This window comes from Neomonachus schauinslandi, chromosome X (genome assembly GCF_002201575.2).
Source record: "Neomonachus schauinslandi chromosome X, ASM220157v2, whole genome shotgun sequence".
Classification (NCBI taxonomy): Eukaryota; Metazoa; Chordata; class Mammalia; order Carnivora; family Phocidae; genus Neomonachus; species Neomonachus schauinslandi.
Window position 1 is genome coordinate 57025345 of NC_058419.1, and position 23377 is coordinate 57048721.

The 23377-nt window shown below is 36.6% G+C and overlaps 1 protein-coding gene across 2 annotated transcripts in view; it reads left to right on the forward strand.

Moving 5' to 3' along the window:
* The first annotated feature begins 3352 nt into the window (after nucleotides 1-3352).
* Nucleotides 3353-23377, forward strand: part of POF1B (POF1B actin binding protein) — a 112698-nt gene continuing 92673 nt past the window's right edge. For both annotated transcript variants that reach the window (XM_021679196.2, XM_021679117.1), the window contains exons 1-2: nucleotides 3353-3395; nucleotides 3522-3845. In XM_021679196.2, the coding sequence (XP_021534871.1) occupies nucleotides 3564-3845 (282 nt within the window). In that variant the 5' untranslated portion in view covers nucleotides 3353-3395; nucleotides 3522-3563. The remainder of the gene's footprint in view (nucleotides 3396-3521; nucleotides 3846-23377) is intronic.

The window sequence follows — 23377 nt, forward strand, 5'->3', positions numbered from 1 at the left end:
TCAGATGATCTTCAAAACATCTCAGTCAAATATAATCAGTTTTTTTTAATTACCAATAATGTATACAGCAAACATTCCTGATCCTTAGCCCACCCCTTACTCCTACCATCAATATGGGAAGTTTCATTTTCTACTTTATACATCTCTTTAGTTATTTGAATATTTTAAAATAAAGATTTATTTATTTATTTGGTAAAGAGAGAGAAAATGAGCGGGGGAAGGGGCAGAGAGTGAAGGAGAGGGAGAGAAGCAGACACTGTGCTGAGTGCAGAGCCCAACATGGTGCTCAGTCTCACCATCCTGAGACCATGCCTGAGCCAAAGTCAAGAGCAAGACACTTAACCGACTAAGCCACCCAGGTGCCCAAATTATCTGAATTCTTTTTTTTTTTTTTACTCATGAGAGACAGAGAGAGAGAGAAAGGCAGAGGGAGAAGCAGGCTCCCAAGGAGCAGGGAGCCCGATGCGGGACTCGATCCCAGGACCCTGAGATCATGACCTGAGCCGAAGGCAGACGCTTAACCATCTGAGCCACCCAGGCGCCCAATTATCTGAATTCTTAAAGAATGAATTATTTTTATAATCAGGAACAAAATTAAAAAAAAAATCTGTTAGAACTGAATTAGTTTCTAAGGGTATATCAGTTCTAAGGGGAAATCAAATCTATCATATAAATGAGTTTTTTTCAGTACTAAACATAAAATATCTATATTACGGAGTAAAACAAAATAACTGCCAGAAATATAATTTAGGATTCTGTGAATAAGTCTGGAGCTGAGAATAAGGAATCAACTCTATTTTATCCACCAACGTTAGAAGGGTAGCATAATCATGAAACTTGCAGAATGCAGTGTCAATCCCTTGGGTTTTCAAGTAGAAAACAGGCAAATACCATTATTAAACAGTCAAATATATTTATATGCATTTATTAATAAAAGAAGGTGAGAATATCATTTGCATTAAGGAGAAATAAAACAATTGGAGATTCAGATCATTGAAAGCACAAATGAATTTTCAGAAAAGGAGCAGAAACTTTGGTAAGAATATTGATAAACCTCTCCAAGATGAACCAGGGTGGTCAACATCTATTTCATAGTTAGATGTGGTTTGTCTGCCAGACAGTGCCTAATTTCATTTCTTATATACTATCCCTGAGCTTTAAGCTCTCTCTCTCTCTTGCTCTCTCATACCCAGGGATGGGGAAAAATAATGGACAAGGCTCAAGGATTTCACACATTAATTTTTGCCCAAGTGCATAAAGGTGGTTGCCTCAAAATGCCATATATCCAAGAAATGTGGAAGGCAGGTATAGTCACCAATTTATGGATGAAGGAATTTTTATTGTTCATCTCCATTTCTATTTAGTAGGCCATCTCTTGGCTGCAGATATTAACAGTACTATGTGCATGTATTTGTGTGCTTGTGTGTATTTTAAATCCAGATTTCAACAATCAGAGCTGACTAGATGACCTCACTTACCCATTCCCTGTTCACACATAAAGCTTATCCAAAATGATACTGCTAAGGATATTAACAGGTTGTTTGGCAGGCTATTTGGCAGGTAACATGTTTCTAACTAAATTTTCATTGATTCTTGAGGAATAGCATTAAAATGAACAAGAATTAGATTTGAAGCATACAGCACACAATGTAAATATACAGTAATTTATTTTTAATAATTTAAAAGAGTTATCAAGGTTGATTTTCAGCATTTTGCTCACTTCTCCCCCATAAAAAATATCCAAAGATTCCTTTTAAAAGTCACTTAACAAGCCAGCAGTTCAAAACTGTATTTTGATTTCCCACCTAGAAGATTTATTACATGGCCAGATGCAGAACACAATTTTAAAATTTATATAGCAAAATAATACAGTAAATAAGAGCTTAGCCTCAAAAATGAGTTGCCCTATATTAAAATCCTAGACCCACCATTTACTAGTTGTTTAACTTTGGGAAATGTCTGTGGCTCTCTATGTCTGTGCCTCCGTTCCTTTCCTATCCACCCTCACAAGTTGTGAGGATGACAGCTAATCCACGTAAAGCTCCTCACACAGTACCTGGTCATAGTAAGTTACCAGTAAATCACTATTCTTTGTTCACTTAGCAGATAACAGCCTGGCTAGTCAGCTCAATGATACTCTCCTCCTCTCCAGAATGGTGATGGTGTGCTAGATTCAATGGTGTATATACACATTAGGAAGACACCCCTTTTCTGAAGACATACTAATGAGTATTCTATAGGTCAATGATGCTGAAGTATCCTGCAGGGCAAAATTTGATGGGTAAGTAGGCATTATGACTGTAATTTCAAGTAGTAATAAATATAAGTGCTGAACATGTTTAAATCTCATTTCATAAAGTAAGGCACCTTTCAGGACTTGCAGCTCCCTTACAACAAGATACTAAAAAAAAAAAAAAAATCAAACTCATTATTTCTTAGGGCACACATAAAGTACCCTGCAAAGCAAGGGGTGCCTGGGTGGCTTAGTCCACAAGCGTCTGCCTTTGGCTCAGGTCATGATCCCAGGGTCCTGGGATTGAGCCCCACATCGGGCTCCCTGCTCAGCCAGAAGCCTGTTTCTCCCTCTCCCACTCCCCCTGCTTGTGTCCCGTCTATCGCTGTCTCTCTGTCAAATAAATAAATAAAATCTTTAAAAAAAATTTTAAAAATGCAAAACAATAAATATAAATGCTGAACCGCAAAGCATTTGTGGAATGGTAAGATCTTTTTTGACCAATCTCCCATTTATAGACAACAATTCAATCATTTAGACAATCTACTTCAATATATGTTAGAAAGTCATATGAGGCCTGGAGCAAGATACATAGGTCCATAAATTAGAGTTGCTAGAAGGAGACCCCATAGCAATCTTCCTTAAATGAAATTACCAGCTGGGCTTTGCAAAGAATGCAAATTTATCTGTGAAAATTGGTGTGTCCCTAGGCTAATACCTTGTATTTTGGTCTGGGACTCCGGAATGATAATACCCATGCCTGTAATTCTCTTTGGTAAGCTTAAGAACCATGGGAAAGTCATTTTCATGTGACGTTTGTGACTTTTTCTCTAGTAAGTTTAGGCATGAGCATGTCTTTGTTTGTCTATTTACAGTTAAATGAATTTCCAAGACTGTGGACTTGGAAGCTCTGGCTTCAGCCCTAAAATTCCTAATTTCTGTTCTTTCCAGACTCCCTTACCTACTTGAATGCAGCTTTGTATCTCTGTGGCAAAGCAGGGCCTTTCCTGGCAGGTAAACCTGCCAGGTGAATCCACCCCTGAGGGGCGTGTCAGTACCATTTCCTGGAGCAATCTCACAGGGTGGCTCTACTTTTCATTTGCGCTCAAGTAACTTTGCTTCCTCCTCTGCAGCTGCCAGACCAGTTCCTGCTGCTGCTCAGGTAATCCTAACCTCTCCAGGGCACCACTACAGGCAGAGGGGGTTGATAAATGACTTCTACGTGTGCCTGCTTGCCTTCCTTCTTACCCTTATTCATGAGCGTTCTCTCTCTCTGTTTGTTCCATAGGGAGAGCGTCTGGGAAGTACCTTGCTGACCACTGAGAACATCATGAGCTCAAGCTATTGGAGTGAGATGAGCAGCAGCATCTGTGGAACTCCACAGCCCCCAGAGGTGCTACAGTGCCAGCCCCAGCATTGCCACTGCTACCATCAGTCAAGCCAAACCCAGCACCCACCAGAAAAAAATGTAGTGTACGAGAGAGTGAGGACCTACAGTGGGCCCATGAACAAGGTGGTTCAGGCCTTGGACCCCATCACCTCACAGGAAGTGCTCTCTCCTCTCAAAACTGCCTCCTCCTACCAAAATTTGGTTTGGAGCAACCATTCTCAGGTACCATAAAGATAACTATGTGTGATTTGTAGAGATGGGATATTTTCAACCTCATTTCTTTTCTTTCTGCTTCTCTGCCTCTGTTCTACAGGATGTTATCTTTTGGTGGATTGCAGCTATATAAGCAATGTACAGTTACCCAAATTCCATCTCTTGCTGTTCTTTCATTTACTAGTGCCTGTGGTTGTTTAACAGCTCCAGTGAGTTTTATAATCTAACTAGAGCATAGGATGACTCATTTTTTGTTGGATTTGATTGAAATATCTGATCTGGGGTATTCCTTTGCCCTTACCGTAAAGCAATCCTCAACTTGAATACAATAATTTTTATAGAATAGGGTCCCACTGAATCACTTTATTTCAGAAGTAAACAGATTTTTTATATCAAATATGGTAGTTCAGAGACAATGAGTTACATAGAGTGATGAGCAGTTGTATTCAGCAAATAGTATGCTGCTCCTAGATAAGTCACATGCACAAATATCTGTTCAAATTGTCATATGTGTTTCATCTTCCAAAAATGACACATTGGTTCTTAATACAGCCAAAGTGAATAATTTATGAATATTGGTAGAAAGAGGATTGAAAGAGTGGATATAGGATTGAGGAAGGCAAGATGTAAGCAACTGTTATATAAAAGCTTAAAAAAGCAGAACTCTAAGACATCCTTTAAAATGAAATAAAATTGTTTTTAAGGGGTTATTTTAGTATCATTATCTGTTCTAATAATCTTGCCAATAAATGTAAAGGAACATTGCAAGACTATAAAAGCTCTGCCTGTTTTCATTCTTTGAATCCCTTTACATTTATAGACATAATATAAATTTGCATGACTTTGAGCTTTCTGGAAACATCTGTCCAAACTAAAATTATGTTTTCAAGATAAAATTTATACTGTAAAGTGTTCAAAAAGCAACCATTGGGATGATATTATCTGATGTTCATTATTTTACCGATCTGGAATAATATGGGTTATTTTTCCCAAAACCACAATTTAAAATAGGATATGAAGCAAAATTCTAAAGTATATAATAAAACTATTTTTGAAAGAATTTTTATTTTTTTATTTTGATTTTTTTAAAGATTTTTTATTAATTTGACACACAGAGAGAGAGCACAAGCAGGGGAAGCGGCAGGCAGAGGCAAAGGGAGAAGCAGGCTCCCCAGCAGAGCAGGGAACCCGATGTGGCATTCCATCCCAGGACCCTGGGATCATGACCCAAGCCAAAGGCAGTTGCTTAACCAACTCAGCCACCCAGGCGCCCCTAAAAGAATTTTTAAAGACATAGATAACACAATTACAAAGGCCACAATTTTACTGATATTTCATGCTTAGCTTGAGGGAAAAAATATTAAGAAAAAATTCAGGATTTACTTCAGTAATTTCCTAATTGAGAAAAACTCCACCTGTATTGAAGTCAAAGGAAAGAAAAATATGAAGTTTAAAAAAAACTACTTTGCATAATTGATAATAATATTGTGAATGTACATTTCAATATTTAGTATTAGGATGTTAATGAACAACAAAGTGGGTGTCATCTATGTTCCTTAATAGCCCCAAAACAAGGCAAAAACAAGTTACCATTACTATAGAAATGCTAAAATCACCCTATCTGTCATAGTCATTTAAAAACATTAATCTCTTTTCTTGTCAACTTGCTAGTAAAGATAGATAAAAATTTAACAGCAGAAATTTAACAAATTATAAATATTGATTACAGAACAAGTTTTAGGATCACTTTATTGATACTCCTTAGTTCAACTTTCCTTTTTAATAATCCCAGAACCAAGCTGGTCAAGCTTTTTTACAAGACTTTTCTTCTTTCTACCTGATAATTACTAAAGTGATCCTTGTAAGACTCTCTCCATCCTGAAACACAGTTCCCCATAGAGGAGATTATAAAGAACCCTAGGGACAGAAAGTATGGTCACAAAAACTGGGATAAGAGATTGGAATGGAGTGTTCTGAAGTCTAAAGTTATTTATAATTGAAAAGAAAGAAAAGTAAGGGCTGTGTGAAGATGAGGTAGGTGAAATTCTAGATATGTAGTAAAAGGACAAAACTAAGGTTTCATTCCCTTAGTGAAACAAGAAGAAAGAAAATTTGACTATAAAATTTCAAACTGAGTTAGATATCAAAGGGCATTTACAAATCCACTAAAAGATAATTTGGCAAGAAAGTTTTTAGGTATTTGTCACAAATAATGTGACGAAGAAGCTCTTCTATTTTTCCTTCTCCTTGTTTCTTGGCAGGATGGCATTGTATAAAGTAGAACCTAGATTTGATCTGAAATTACCTTCATGTTAATGTAATGGGTAAGATGAGGCAGCAGCTTTATTATATACCATGCCAAACACAAGAAAACAGTACATATTACTCAATATGTACCTTTCTTGTTTGTTTCATGTTTTAATAAAGTCTCTATATGCCATGTTTTAGAGACATTTTGAGTTGGTATGTAGCAACTATTCTGATGCTAGAGTTTGTGATCCTCACAGGCAGGAAAATGTGTATTATAATCAATTGTTGGTTATCATAAATGCAGTTAAACTTTTACTTTGTCTTTTAGCATTTTAGTGTTTGGATGACATTCAGATAATTCATAAGATTTAAAAATATATGTAATTGGGGAGCCTGGCTGGCTCAGTTGGTAGAGCATGTGACTCTTGATCTCAAGGTTGTGAGTTCAAGGCCCATGATGGGCGTGGAGCCTACTCATAAAATACATAAAATAATAAAGTAAAATAAAATAAAATACAAAAAATACATAATTGTCAGTAGTAAAATATGTTCCCTTCGAGAAACTGAAATTGATGTCACTCTTCTTTGTTTCCTGATCTTAATTTTAGCTTATGTAGTAGACATTTTAGATTTAACTAAATGCTTTTTGCAGCACTTTAGTATTTTCTATTTCTGGCTTTTTAGTACATGTTTTTCCTCTAATGCCTTCTTGTGCACTAAAATGGTATTTATAAATATAAACATATTTTAAATTTCTCCAGATATAATGTTGCTTTGTTTCTTGTCTATAATTAATAGATATATTTTATTATTCTCTCAGTTATTATTTTATCTGATTGATAGAGCAGAGAAAATTGAATATAGAAAATACTTGCGGTGAAATTATCCAAATTAATTCTAGAATTAAAATTACCAGGTTTATCCATACAGACAGGTAAAATCAAACACAGGGTAATCAAGGGCATAGATGCATTTTAAAACTGAATGCAGTCTTGTAAATAAATGAAGTTCTAGAAACTACACAAAACAAAATAAAACAACTTTCTGCTCAACCTTTTAAAAAGCTTAAATATTAACCTGCCATCATTAACTCAAAATGAAATACTGCCTTAATGAACACCATTGATGTAAAATTACTCAACATATATATTGCCCATCCACTAATTTAGCTTTTCATGAAGTTCAAGATATTTTCCATGTATGCAAAGGAACTCTGTTGTATGAGAGAGAATTGAATCAAAATAAAATGTTTTTTAATAACATTCATTGAATTGAATATTTATTAACTGCCTATTATATAGGAAGCACTGTGATTATTTGGATAAATACGATTTGCTTATCCCAGGGAGAGTCCACGTTGAGGATAGATGTACAGGACCTGGTCTGTAAGTGTTCCATATGTCTATATTTCATTTTTAAATATTATTTTGTGCTTTGGCCATCAATATTCTATTGAATAAAACAAGTTTTGGTGAAAGAAGGGACCTCTTAATGTGTCATATGGGTTACCATTCTTTTGAAGTTAAAACTTGCAACCAAATTTAACTCTAGAAGCATCTGGGGAGAATGTGTTTTTTTGTTTAATTTATTTGACAGAGAGAGTGAGAGAGCACAAGCAGGGGAACAGTAGAGGGAGAGGGAGAAGCAGGCTCCCCGCCAAGCAGGGAGCCCGAGGCGGGGCTCGATCCAAGGACCCCGAGATCATGACCTGAGCCGAAGGCAGATGCTCAACCATCTGAGCCACCCAGGCGCCCCGAGAATGTGCTTTTATGTGTGTTATTGATAGCAGAGGCTCAGCTTGGGTTTATCTTTGTTTACATGATTTTTTTCCCTTTTTCCCTTTTCATTGGTTACAAAGATTGTGGATAGCTCCCTTGCTGTGCCAGGATTTCTATACAGTATCAGAAAAATTTCTTGTTCTGCGGGGAGGGGTGTTTTGCTTTGATAAATTGTTGTTCAAGGGTGTGGTCACTAAAGTGAATGATTGTTCAGGGAAGTAGGTTGTAGAAAAAGGAATGAGGTCATAGGATAAAGAGGCTCATGTTTTCAGCTTTGGTCAGCCCTTTTATGCTTGAAGTTAAATAAAGCTATAGAAATTGTGAGTGCAACTAATTGGGTAAAAATGCCCATGCCAATTGTCTCTTTTTTAAGGGAGGTTTGATAAATTGCTGGGCCTGTTTTCAGGCCATGACACTCACAAGCTGTCCTTGTGTGTCTATGTGACAAGGTGGGGAAGGGAGGCAGGGCAAGGGGAAAGGAGGTGAACTGGTCCTTTAGCTGCTGTGATCCAAATTTCTTTTCTTGACAACTCATGGTAAAACAACTGGGATATTTGCCATGCTCTTAAATCCCATTTATTTTTATTTAATTTTTTTTTATTTGACAATAGTTGGCACACAATGTTACATTAGTTTCAGGTGTACTACATAGTAATTCAACTTCTCTATACATTATGCTATGCTCACCACAAGTGCAGCTACAATCTGCCCTCATCCAACGTTATGACAATATCATTGACTATAGTTCCTGTGCTGTGCCTTTTATTCCAGTGACTTATTCATTCCATAACTGGAAGCCTGTATCTCCCACTCCCCTTCACCCGTTTTTCTTTTTCTTTTTTTTTTTAAAGATTTTATTTATTTATTTGAGAGAGAGAGAGAGAGAAACAGCATGAGAGGAGAGAAGGTCAGAGGGAGAAGCAGGCTCCCCGCTGAGCTTGGAGCCCGATGTGGGACTCGATCCCAGGACTCCGGGACCATGACCTGAGCTGAAGGCAGTCGCTTAACCAACTGAGCCACCCAGGCGCCCCACCCGTTTTTCTATACCCTCACACACCTTCCCTCTGGCAACCATCAGTTTGTTCTTTGTATTTATAGGTCTGATTCTGTTTTTTGTTTGTTAAACCCCATTTAAAAGTGAAAACCTTTGTAAACAAGTATATTTGAGCTAACTTTTTTTTTCTACACCAGCAGGTATGGTAATATCATCTTTTTTTTTTTTTATTTCCAACAGAGCATATATACTTCTAGTTTTTAAGGACAAAAAGCATATACTGCAAAGACACTGTATACTTTATTTTTTCTCCTAGTTTCCTTCAGGAAAAGAGAAAGAATGAGTCTCTTAAATGAGGGATTTCCTTTGGAGGAAAGGAATGAGGGGAAGAAGTTATATTTCTAATACATTCTAGTACATTCTATTGCTTTCTTAACATGAGAACAGAATCACAGATTTTATCCTAAATCAAGGAAGTGTTTGTTTCATCTAAAAAAAAAGATCATTATAATTTATGTTTCATCCTGTACAAAGTTCAGAACAATATTGAACAATAATCTAAGGCAGGTGTTTAACCATGTTATTGGCTTTGAAAGGTTTTAACAAAAGCATCTTTTAAACTATTCAGAGAATGTATTCAAATGGCAGTTGGCCTTGGCAAATTCTGTCAGCATAAATGTCAGTTGGTATTTAAAGATATTGCCTCTTTTGAAGCTGTTAGTCCTAAACTGTTACTAAGTCGCTATTATTACTTTCAGTGATTCTCATAGTCATTTTAAGACTCCTTCTTGGAACATTATATTATTTATTAGTTTTTTAAAGTTTTAAAGTTCAAATTAGAAAGTTCCATGGTCATTTCAACAAGTTTCCAAATATTTAGAGAACAAAGTCCTATGCTGTGTATGTAATCTCTATTGCTTAATTCTCATTCCCAGCAATCTTGCCATCTCTCCTTTATTTATTGCACCAAAGACTTGAACTCTTTGATAAGAGTTATCAATAGTAAATAAAAGCTAATAGGTGTTGGCTACAGAGGTTCATATTTTGCAGAGTATAAAGATGAGTCACAGAAAACATTGTGTGGAGAAAATGCCCATACAAATGAATCTATGGGGAATGGCTCATGGAGAGCTGCAAATAATAAATGAGCAGCGATGAGGTAGACTTTAGCAGAGCCAAACTATGAAACAATCTAGTGTAGTGGCTAAGAGTGTAGGTTTACGTTTTAAACGTCTTGGGTTTAATTCCTGGTTCAGGGTCATGCTAGCTATAGGTATCAGTTACTTAATTAGTAAAATGGGACAAAAATACCTAGCTCATAGGATTGTTTTTAGAGTCAAATTCGATAACACATTATGGAAAACACACAGCATAGTGTCTGACACATAGTATTAGTGTCATAGAGCCTAGAATAAATTTTGACCTCTCAGGACCTCAGTGTCCTCATTTGTAAAGTGGGGACAGTAATACCTTCCTTCAGGGTTTTAGTGAGTATTAAATGAGATAACATGTGAAGGTGTCGAGCCCACTGTCTGGACACTCAATAATTCTTTCCATTTTTATAATTGCTTTATCAAAATATAGCCAACAAAAGCCCCTAGTTGCACAGACAAAATAGGATAATAGATAACTAATGAACAGGCTATAAAGTAAGAGTTCTTTTAACACTGGAAAGATTAGTTAAAGATGTATGTTTGAAAGGCTTATTAGGGTTCTACTAGCTAAGAAAGACTAATGAGGAAAACCATTAACGCAATTTTCTAAAACTCATGGTATATGATCAAAAGACTGGAACAGCAGGAATGTATTTATAATGTTTACTGGCATAAGTATCCTTTAGAAAGAGTAATTTGGAAGTTCCCATGCTCTTAGAGTCTTTGAACTTGAACCTTAATGTTTGGGATGGAGTTTTTTTAGTTTGTGCTTTTTTTCCTTTTGAAAATGCAGTGACACTGGGCATTAAAGCTTGTTTGCTGTCTGCCTCTTACCTAATTTTTCCTCTAGAGCTACACTTCTAATAGAGTAGCATGTGGCTATTTTCATTTATATCTAAATTAATCAAAATCAAATAAAATTAAATGTTCTGTTCCTCATTGCACGAGTCACATTTTGACTGTTCAACAGCCATATGTAGCTGGTGGTTACTGTATTGGACAACACAAATGTAGAACATTTCCACCATTGTAGAGTGTTCTACTGGACACTGCAAATCTATACATTCAGGCTGCTCATTTGAAGATAGAATTACCTCTAAGATCATCACATTCAAGGAAATTTATGGTGGTACAAATGTGTGATCAAAGTGCTGCCAATTTATATGATTAGCTATAATGGGTAGATAAACATGAAATAAAAAAATGAAGCTACAAACTCTCAAAGTTTGAAGTTTAGAGTAACTATTTTAGGAGAAAGAGAATTAAATTCATAAACTTTTAAAAAAGAATTAAATTCATAAGTCTAAATAAAAGATTTTTATGTATGTATACATCCTTCTGTTTATATGATTTTCCCAGAGCCTCACTTTTTGGCAGAGCAAATGGTTAAGAAGAGGAAAAAGATGAAAAATGACCTTCCTCAATCAAAATGCATCTTTCTTTCTTTTGGGCACATGATCTGTTTTTCATAACCTCTCTGCAACTACCTATCTCCCTTAACCTACTGAATTAATTTTAAACTTCAGTAAGTAAAGTTCAAATATATTCTCATTTTTACAGATGTGGTAACTGAAGCACAGAGATGTTATATGACTTACTAAAGTTCATATAGCTAGTATGTGGTAGAACTAGGATTTAAATCTAGCAGTCTAGTTCCAGGTCTATGCTTGTAACCTCCATGCTATGCTATATATTCCTGATCTACACATTTGACTCTTATTTATGTTACACAGTAACATCCGATATCTGATTCCTATTTTCACTTCTTGATCACGTATATGCTTCCATTATGAACCACTTATAATCTTTTGACACGAGCCAGGGCATAAATAATAGTGTAATGAACATTTCAAGGTGTTAAAAGTTTGTTATTTACCAAGAAGGCAGACATTTTTTGCTGCTGTTCAGAACTCTTTTTTTAAACATTTTTCTTATAAATTGTATTGATTGTTTTGTATCAAAATATATAAGGCTCCAGCACTGGGTAGTAAGTTGATAAATTTTTAGTTATTTAAAAATTCATAAATGCTTTAGGAGAACTTTGATAGAAAAATATTATGAATAAATAAAATCAGCTTTTACCTTATTGTGGGATTTATAATCTCAGCTATAAAATGTCATTTACTTTGTAGTTCAAAATATTTTCAAAAACTTTAATAATTGAGTTCCAAAGTTAGGTTCAAACTCCTCACCTTGATGATGTTAAACTGTCTCCTTAGAACAGTCCTATGCTACTTTTACTGTGTTAGTTCCCACTACCCACTTCCTTCCACCTTGTGTCCTGGACACACTGTACTGCTGATTCTTGAAGAAACTGAGCATTTTGCCTCCTTCCCACCCCTGCCTTTGTTCATTTCATTCCCCACTCTGGCAACAGCCACCCTTCTCTCACATCTTCTCTGGAATTCTACCTATCCCTTAAAATACATCTGGAAAGTTATCTTCTTAAAGACATCTTCTCCAATCCTGAATCTTCTTACCCTGTCCTCAGTGTAGTACTCCACCCCCACCTCGATCCCAGATGTGTTCTCCTAGATAGTATCACTTTTTATTATTTAACTATAATGTACTTATAATACTGAGTGGTATATTACTGATACGGTCCTTCTTCCTTACCCCAGAGACTATATACTTATTGAGGGTTAAGATTTTTTAGCACTGGGTAATACACACAAACAATGAATCATGGAACACTACATCAAAAACTAATGATGTAATGTATGGTGATTAACATAACATAATAAAAAAAATCAACTGGAAAAAAAAGATTTTTTAGAAATCAAAAATCAAAGACAAATCAAAATAAATGTTTTCAACAATGGGATGGAACTGGAAATTCTCTCTCCCACTCTTTCTCTCATCTTCCTTTCCCCCTTTCCCCTCTCCCTTTCCTTCCCTCTTTCTTCCATTCCCTCTCCCCTCACCCTTTGTGATTATGGCTTGCAAAAATGCCTGAATGTGGCTGTAAGCAATGGCTTTAATAAAGATATACGGTTATGATTATTTGTGAGTTTCACTCTTCTATGCCTTCTCTTCGAAATGAAAATGGAAAGTAGGGCACAAATTGCCTCTTTAAAAAAGTGAAAAACGCATAAAGTAAATATTAGAAAGCTATTTAATAGGGCAATTAGTTTTCTATTCTAGTTCTTGGGTCACATTAAGAATCTGGACTTGACTTGTTTATATTTGATTTACACTTTTTTCCCCTATGAACAAATATTTATCATTACTTATTATGGCAAATTATGTTAAAGGGTTAGTGATTCTGATCTGTCACCATATTATTTCCCTGGGATCTTGTGTTGCTTCTTTTAAGCAAGTTAGTTTGAAGCTGCTAATTAGTCTGTTTATAAAGATATTTCCTTTACCTCCCCTGCTACTTAAATTCTGTCTAGGTGAAGTGATTTTATTTATTGAATCTTGTTCTGTTATCTTATAATTGTTTTAGTATATCAGTTATGTGCCCCAAGATTCCCTCATAAAAACTGCTACTACTGCCCGGTACTCATCCACGTTATTTTAAAATATTCACACACATAATTATATCTGAGAATATGTTATCTAGAAAAGTTGCTTAGGGGCACCTGGGTGGCTCAGTCGGTTAAGTGTCCGCTTTGGTTTAGGTCATGATCCTGGAGTCCCAGGATCGAGCCCCACATAGGGCTCCCCGCTCAGCGGAAGTCTGCTTCTCCCTCTGACCCTCCTCCCTCTCGTGCTCCCCGTCACTCGCTCTCTCTGTAATAAATAAAATCTTTAAAATAAGTTGCTTAAATTCCTTACAAATACCTCATATCACTCTTCTGCTGAAGAAACCTTCAGTGACATTCAATGTCTATAAATTTCTTAGTCTGACTTTCAGAGCCCTCCATTATCTGGCTTCTAGGGACCTTACTTTCTGGAACTCCCCTTCTAATGTTCTGTTTCAGCCAAAATGTAAACTGTTGTTCTCTAAATATAGGCCCTAACGTTCCATAAATATGCCTTTGCTCATGTTGCTCTTACCTCTGAAATGTCCCATCCCCCCATCCTCACCAATCTAGATAAACTGGAATTACACCAATTTTTCAAGACTTTCCTCAGGTATAACCTTGGGATGAAATCTTAAATTGTCTCAGGCTGAAGTTATCTCTTAGCCCTCAAAACGTTCATAGTAAGTTCCTCATAGCTCTTATAATACTCTATTGTTATTTACACTAATAATTTTTACCCCCTTAATAATTATAAGCTTGATGAGGGTAGAGAGTATATTCTATCTATGCTTTATATCTCTTCCAATACCATTATATGACATTGAACAAATTACTTAGTTATACATGTAACCAATCCAATAAAAGTAATGCCTCATATTAACAGATGGTATTTTTTATTTTTCAAAATTCTTTTACATATATTATTTGCCCACTGAAATTTCAAAAATTAAGGAGAAAAACATTATTACATCCACTGTACAAATTTTACAGTGTGCACATAAACTATGCATTGTGTATTATTTTTCTGTTGTACAAATAAAGAAACTGAGACTCAAATAGTTCAAAATAACCTGTCCAAGTTATAGCAGCTAGTGAATGAATGTCCTGGGTTTAGAAACCAGCTCTTGATAGTTTCACTGTATCAGCTATCACCCTTGATTAACCCTAGTTCAATACTAAAGTATTTTCAGTTTAAACAAGTTTATATTTTTTGGCTTCAGCAAATCATTTGATGATAATCCTTATGGCAAATCATTTGATAAATTTCCCCATTCTGATATTCTATTACCAGAGTGGAAAGTATAAAAAATATATTAGAGAACAAAAGCAGTTTTTGTTCTAATTTTCAAGGTCTTGCCCTGAAATAATCCTGGAATTCAGAGTATGTCCTAAATTTTTAAGGTTTTCCTTCTACCTAAAGGAGAATAGCACCTCTCCAGCTTCTGCTTTCCCTTCTTTCTGCCCTTCACTAAGCTACGTGAAATCTCTCTCACTAAGGTAAGTAACTGAGAAATTGGACCCATTTGCATTCCATATGATTTGTTAATTCTGAGAAACATAGCTTTTTAACAAACAGAAATGATGTAGTTTTATGAATTCTCTCTAGGGCAACTAGAGCTTCCCAGCTCTGATTTAGGGTATACCAAGCTATGGACAATTATCTCAGGTGACGTAGTGAAATTATCCCAAAAAGCAGACTGATTTTAATCCACTCTGATATTAAAATTGGTAATATCATATGTACTTTATAAAAGGAGGAGGAAGAGAAAGAAAAGGAGGAAGAGGGCTGATACAACTTTACAAAGTTGAAAACCATTACTTTAGGGAGTGTGGGAAAAGCAACCTGGATTTTATACTAAGCCTGAGCTCACCTAATTATAAACAAAATTATTTTTTTATGATAATTCTACCTAAAGAAAGTTGCCAACAAGACAATAGTTATGTAGTCTCTTATCTTAAAAGCTAGTCTACTTGGCTATTAAGTTTCGTTCTATTTAATTAGCTGATGTCATCAGATTTGAATTGGTTAAAAGGAGGAGGAAAGAACTACCATTTATAGAACACCTTCCAGGTGGCAGGTAGTGTGCACAAATTGTCTTCTCAACATGATCCTAGTATTACTAGTCGCAGCCTAAAAGGGCTAAAAGTTTGCAGAAAAACATCCTCCAGACATAAGTACTTTTACACACTGCTGGAGGATGTGTAATTGGCATAGCCATTTGGGAAAACAATTGGCAGTATCTGTTAAAATGAATAATGCACATAATCTGTGCACTATCAATCCCACTTCTTTGTGAAATTTTATAGAAATACATGCACAAGGATGCTCATTGCAGCATAGTGAAAACTGAAAACAATTTAAACATTGCTCATTAGGGAAATAGATAAGTTATTAAACATCATGGAACACTATGTATTAATTTAAAATAATGAATTAAGACATATCTCACTTATAATACAAAAAATGACTTACACTGCAGAATAATAAAAGCAGTAAATATTATTATTTGTACATATGTATTTATGTGAAGATACACCAGACAATAATGGTTATTTCTGGGTAAGGGATTTGGATAAAAGGAGAATGATTAAGGGAAGATCTTTGACTTTATCTGTATACATTTTTATGTTCACATGTATTCATGTACTACTCCATAACTAAAAAACACCTTTTATTTTCTTACCTCTCTGAACCTGCTCCTCTCGGCTCTGTGGGCCAAACCCACCTGCACTTGGTTGTATTTATAACCATCATCCTGAGCTGAAGACCATATACCTGTTTGGCCTACAATCTTTAATTCACTGCATTTGTCTGAGGAATTCTCCTCAGCTGTAGCAGGATATCTGAGAACATATTCAAAGGCTGCCTTGATATATTAAGCTTGCAGTATTACTGCTGATGTACCAGGGAAAGGGAGGATGAAAATGTTACAAGCTGAACCAAAAGAAAAACAAAAGAAAAACCACAGCACGCAAAGTATTTGGCAATTTGTTTTAAGAACAGCACAATACACCTCTATTATAGCTATACTTCCATATGAGTCTGCCAGTGTTTCCCTTGTAAGTCTGTGACTCTGATTTTCAATAGCCTCCTTGTTCTAAAAAAAGAAATATTTTTATTGTTGTGGGAATATATCGTGGAGTTCTGTCAATTGGTTGTAAATTACAGTAATGTATGAAGAGATTGAGTAATACTATCAACTATTTGCACACCAATGAAGCTACACAGTTTTGCTGATTTGGGAAAAAATGTAAAGAATGTCAGCATAATCAATAAAGTGACTTACCTAATCATTATTAAAAATCATACTCTCACTTTTATAGACCATTTTCTTTTAACATCAGAGCCTACTCTCTGAAATTTAACTAGAAGCAGATCAAGCAAACCATAATTAAAAGTCAGACTGAAGTAATCTCAAAGCAATAGTCTTTTTTTTATTTTTAATTTTTTTTATTCTTATGTTAATCCCCATACATTACATCATTAGTTTTAGATGAAGTGTTCCATGATTCATTGTTTGTGCATAACACCCAGTGCTCCATGCAGAATGTGCCCTCCTCAATACCCACCACCAGGCTAACCCATCCTCCCACCCCCCTCCCCTCTAGAACCCTCAGTTTGTTTTTCAGAGTCCATCGTCTCTCATGGTTCGTCTACCCCTCCGATTTCCCCTGCTTCATTCTTCCCCTCCCGCTACCTTCTTCTTCTTCTTTTTTTTTTCTTAACATATATTGCATTATTTGTTTCAGAGGTACAGATCTGAGATTCAACAGTCTTGCACAATTCACAGCGATTACCAGAGCACATACCCTCCCCAGTGTCTATCACCCAGTCACCCCATCCCTCCCACCCCCCCCCCCACTCCAGCAACCCTCAGTTTGTTTCCTGAGATTAAGAATTCCTCATATCAGTGAGATCATATGATACATGTCTTTCTCTGTTTGACTTATTTCACTCAACATAATACCCTCCAGTTCCATCCACGTCGTTGCAAATGGCAAGATCTCATTCCTTTTGATGGCTGCATAATATTCCATTGTATATATATACCACCTCTTCTTTATCCATTCATCTGTCGATGGACATCTTGGCTCTTTCCACAGTTTGGCTATTGTGGACATTGCTGCTATAAACATCGGGGTGCACGTACCCTTTCGGATCCCTACTTTTGTATCTTTGGGGTAAATACCCAGTAGTGCAATTGCTGGATCATATGGTAGCTCTATTTTCAACTTTTTGAGGAACCTCCATACAGTTTTCCAGAGTGGCTGCACCAGCTTGCATTCCCACCAACAGTGTAGGAGGGTTTCCCTTTCTCCGCATCCCCGCCAACATCTGTCATTTCCTGACTTGTTAATTTTAGCCATTCTGACTGGTGTGAGGTGGTATCTCATTGAGGTTTTGATTTGGATTTCCCTGATGCTGAGCGATATTGAGCACTTTTTCATGTGTCTGTTGGCCATTTGGATGTCTTCTTTGGAAAAATGTCTGTTCATGTCTTCTGCCCATTTCTTGATTGGATTCTTTGTTCTTTGGGTGTTGAGTTTGATGAGTTCTTTATAGATTTTGGATACTAGCCCTGTATCTGATATGTCATTCGCAAATATCTTCTCCCATTCTGTGGGTTGTCTTTTGGTTTTGTTGACTGTTTCCTTTGCTTTGAAAAGCTTTTTATCTTGATGAAGTCCCAATAGTTCATTTTTGCCCTTGCTTTTGGTGATGTGTCTAGGAAGAAGTTGCTGCAGCTGAGGTTGAAGAGCTTGCTGCCTGTGTTCTCCTTCAGGATTTTGATGGACTCCTGTCTCACATTTAGGTTTCAACCATTTGGAGTCTATTTTTGTGTGTGGTGTAAGGAAATGGTCCAGTTTCATTCTTCTGCATGTGGCTATCCAATTTTCCCAACACCATTTGTTGAAGAGACTGTCTTTGTTCCATTGGACATTCTTTCCTGCTTTGTCAAAGATGAGTTGACCATAGAGTTGAGGGTCCATTTCTGGGCTCTCTATTCTGTTCCATTGATCTATGTGTCTGTTTTTGTGCCAGTACCAAGCTGTCTTGATGATGACAGCTTTGTAATAGAGCTGGAAGTCTGGAATTGTGATGCCGCCGGCTTTGCTTTTCTTTTTCAACATTCCTCTGGCTATGCAGGGTCTTTTCTGGTTCCATACAAATTTTAGGATTATTTGTTCCATTTCTTTGAAAAAAGTGGATGGTATTTTGATGGGGATTGCATTGAATGTGTAGATTGCTCTAGGTAGCATTGACATCTTCACAATATTTGTTCTTCCAATCCATGAGCATGGAACGTTTTTCCATTTCTTTGTGTCTTCCTCAATTTCTCTCATGAGTATTTTATAGTTTTCTGAGTAAAGATCCTTTGTCTCTTTGGTTAGATTTATTCCTAGGTATCTTATGGTTTTGGGTGCAATTGTAAATGGGATCGACTCCTTAATTTCTGTTTCTTCTGTCTTGTTGTTGGTGTATAGGAATGCCACTGACTTCTGTGCATTGATTTTATATCCTGCCACTTTACTGAATTCCTGTATGAGTTCTAGAAGTTTTGGGGTGGAGTCTTTTGGGTTTTCCACATAAAGTATCATATCATCTGCAAAGAGTGAGAGTTTGACTTCTTCTTTGCCAATTTGGATGCCTTTGATTTCTTTTTGTTTTCTGATTGCTGTGGCTAGGACTTCCAATACTATGTTGAATAGCAGTGGTGATAGTGGACATCCCTGCCGCGTTCCTGACCTTAGGGGGAAAGCTCTCAGGTTTTCCCCATTGAGAATGATATTCGCTGTAGGTTTTTCATAGATGGCTTTTATGATATTGAGGTATGTACCCTCGATCCCTATACTCTGAAGAGTTTTGATCAAGAAAGGATGCTGTACTTTGTCAAAAGCTTTTTCTGCAGCTATTGAGAGGATCATATGATTCTTGTTCTTTCTTTTGTTAATATATTGTATCACATTGATTGATTTGCGGATGTTGAACCAACCTTGCAGCCCAGGGATAAATCCCACTTGGTCGTGGTGAATAATCCTTTTAATGTACTGTTGGATCCTATTGGCTAGTATTTTGGTGAGAATTTTGCATCCATGTTCATCAGGGGTATTGGTCTGTAATTCTCCTTTTTGATGGGGTCTTTGTCTGGTTTTGGGATCAAGGTAATGCTGGCCTCATAAAATGAGTTTGGAAGTTTTCCTTCCATTTCTATTTTTTGGAACAGTTTCAGAAGAATAGGTATTAATTCTTCTTGAAATGTTTGGTAGAATTCCCCTGGGAAGCCATCTGGCCCTGGGCTTTTGTTTTTTGGGAGATTTTTGATGACTGCTTCAATTTCCTTAGTGGTTATAGGTCTGTTCAGGTTTTCTATTTCATCCTGGTTCAGTTTTGGTAGTTGATACATCTCTAGGAATGCATCCATTTCTTCCAGGTTATCTAATTTGCTGGCATAGAGTTGTTCATAATATGTTCTTATAATTGTTTGTATTTCTTTGGTGTTGGTTGTGATCTCTCCTCTTTCATTCATGATTTTGTTGATTTGGGTCATTTCTCTTCTCTTTTTGATAAGTCTGGCCAAGGGTTTATCAATCTTGTTAATTCTTTCAAAGAACCAGCTCCTAGTTTTGTTGATCTGTTCTACTGTTCTTTTAGTTTCTATTTCATTGATTTCTGCTCTGATCTTTATTATTTCTCTTCTCCTGCTAGGTTTAGGCTTTATTTGCTGTTCTTTCTCCAGCTCCTTTAGGTGTAGGGTTAGGTTGTGTACTTGAGACCTTTCTTGTTTCTTGAGAAAGGCTTGTATTGCTATATACTTTCCTCTCAGGACTGCCTTTGCTGCATCCCAAAGATTTTGAATAGTTGTGTTTTCATTTTCATCGGTTTCCATGTATTTTTTTAATTCTTCTTTAATTTCCTGGTTGACCCATTCATTCTTCAGTAGGATGCTCTTTAGCCTCCATGTATTTGAGTTCTTTCCGACTTTCCTCTTGTGATTGAGTTCTAGTTTCAAAGCATTGTGGTCTGAAAATAGGCAGGGAATGATCCCAATCTTTTGGTACCAGTCGAGACCTGATTTATGACCTAGGATGTGATCTATTCTGGAGAATGTTCCATGGGCACTAGAGAAGAATGTGTATTCCGTTGCTTTGGGGTGGAATGTTCTGAATATGTCTGTGAAGTCCATTTGGTCCAGTGTGTCATTTAAAGTCTTTATTTCCTTGTTGATCTTTTGCTTAGACGATCTTTCCATTTCAGTGAGGGGGTGTTAAAGTCCCCCACTATTATTGTATTGTTGTTGATGTGTTTCTTTGCTTTTGTTATTAATTGCCTTATATAATTGGCTGCTCCCATGTTAGGGGCATAGATATTTACAATTGTTAGATCTTCTTGTTGGATAGACCCTTTAAGTAGGATATAATGTCCTTCCTCATCTCTTATTACAGTCTTTGGTTTAAAATCTAATTTGTCTGATATAAGGATTGCCAGCCCAGCTTTCTTTTGGTGTCCATTAGCATGGTAAATGGTTTTCCACCCCCTCACTTTCAATCTGGGGGTGTCTTTGGGTCTAAAATGAGTCTCTTGCAGACAGCATATTGATGGGTCTTGTTTTTTAATCCAGTCTGATAGCCTGTGTCTTTTGATTGGGGCATTGAGCCCATTTACATTCAGGGTAACTATTGAAAGATAGGAATTTAGTGCCATTGTATTGCCTGTAAGGTGACTGTTACCGTATATTGTCTGTGTTCCTTTCTGGTCTATGTTGCTTTTAGGCTCTCTCTTTGCTTAGAGGACCCCTTTCAAGATTTCCTGTAGGGCTGGTTTTGTGTTTGCAAATTCCTTTAGTTTTTGTTTGTCCTGGAAGCTTTTTATCTCTCCTTCAATTTTCAATGACAGCCTAGCTGGATAGAGAATTCTTGGCTGCATATTTTTCTCATTTAGTGCTCTGAATATATCCTGCCAGTCCTTTCTGGCCTGTCAGGTCTCTGTGGATAGGTCTGTTGCCAATCTAATGTTTCTACCCTTGTAGGTTACATATCTCTTCTCCCAAGCTGCTCTCAGGATTTTCTCTTTGTCTATGAGACTCGTAAGTTTTACTATTAGATGTTGGGGTGTTGACCTATTTTTATTGATTTTGAGAGGGGTTCTTTGTGCTTCCTGGATTTTGATGCCTGTTTCCTTCCCCACATTAGGGAAGTTCTCTGCTATAATTTGCTCCATTATACCTTCTGCCCCTGTCTCTCTTTCTTCTTCTTCTGGGATCCCAGTTATTCTAATGTTGTTTCGTCTTATGGTATCGCTTATCTCTCAAATTCTGCCCTCGTGATCCAGTAGTTGTTTATCTCTCTTTTTCTCAGCTTCTCTATTTTCCATCATTTCATCTTCTATATTACTGATTCTCTCTTCTGCCTCATTTATTCTAGCAGTTAGCGCCCCCATTTTTTATTGTACCTCATTAATAGCCTTTTTGATTTCTACTTGGTTGGATTTTAGTTCTTTTACTTCTCCAGAAAGGGTTTCTCTAATAACTTCCATATTTTTTTCAAGCCCAGCTAGTATCTTTAAAGTGATGATTCTGAACTCTAGATCTGACATCGTACTAATGTCCATATTGAGTAGGTCCCTGGCAGTCGGTACTACCTCTTGTTCTTTTTGTTGAGGTGATTTTTTCCGTCTTGTCATTTTGTGCAGAGGAGAATAGATTAATGAGAGAACAAAATGCTAGCAGAGTAACAACGTCCCCAGAAAATGTACTCTAAACAAATCAGAAAAGACCTGAAGCAGTGGGAAAAGAAAGGGAAAGAGAGAAAAAAGAGAAAGAAAAAAAAGAAAAAGAAAAAGATAAAGATAAAAACAAAAACAAACAAAACAAAACAACAACAACAAAAAAACCCAGAATGTGATCAAATATGATCAGGCTGGTATATAGATCGGTGCCACACACTAGGTTTTGGGTATTTTGGTCTTTTAGAAGAAAGTGCCTCCCAAAATTTTAAAGAAAGAAAAACTTATATATGTACAAAAATAAGGGTTGATATGATGAAGGGATGGAATATGACAGTAAAGATGGAAATTATAAAAAATTTTATAAAAGGAATTGATAAGAAGTTGTTTGAAAAAATAAAGAAGAGGATTTAAAAAAAGAAAAAAGAAAAAGAAAAAAAAAAGGGAGAGGATGTGATCAGGCAGGGGAATAGAAAACACCATATATTAGAGATTTAGGGTATATTTTAATCTGTTAGAAGAAACTATTTGAAAATTTTAAAGAGAGAACAACTTATATACATAAGCCAAAAATACGGGTAACTACTATGAAGGGATAGAATATGACTCTAAAAATGAAAAATAAAAATGTTTTTTTTTAAAAAAAGGGATTGATAAGATGTTTGTTGAAAAGGGAAGAAGAAAAATTCAAAAAAAAAGAAAAAGAAAAAAAGACAGTTAAAAAAAAATTAACTTTGAAAGACTAAAGTATCATGGTAAAAAAGCCATGAATTCTATGTGCAGTATTCCCCTAGCGCTGGAGTTCTGCCGTTCTCATTGATCGGTAAACTTGGTCTTGGCTGGCTGTTCTCGCTGATCTTCTGGGGAGGGGCCTGTTGCCGTGGTTTCCAAATGTCTCTGCCGGAGGCGGAATTGCCCTGCCCTTGCCCCCTCCTGGCTAAGTAATCTGCTCGGGTTTGCTCTCCAGAGCTTTTGTTCCCTGCGAGCTTTCCGTACAGCTTTGGAGGCGGAGAGTGAAAATGGCGGCCTCCCAATCTCTGCCCCGGAGGAGCCGAGAACTCGGGGCCCCGCTTCTCAGTGAGCCCCCAGAGAAAAGCCGTCAGTCACTCCCGTCTCCCCGGTCTCTGGCTGCACTCCGTGCTCACCCGGCCTGTGACCGCGCGTTTCTAT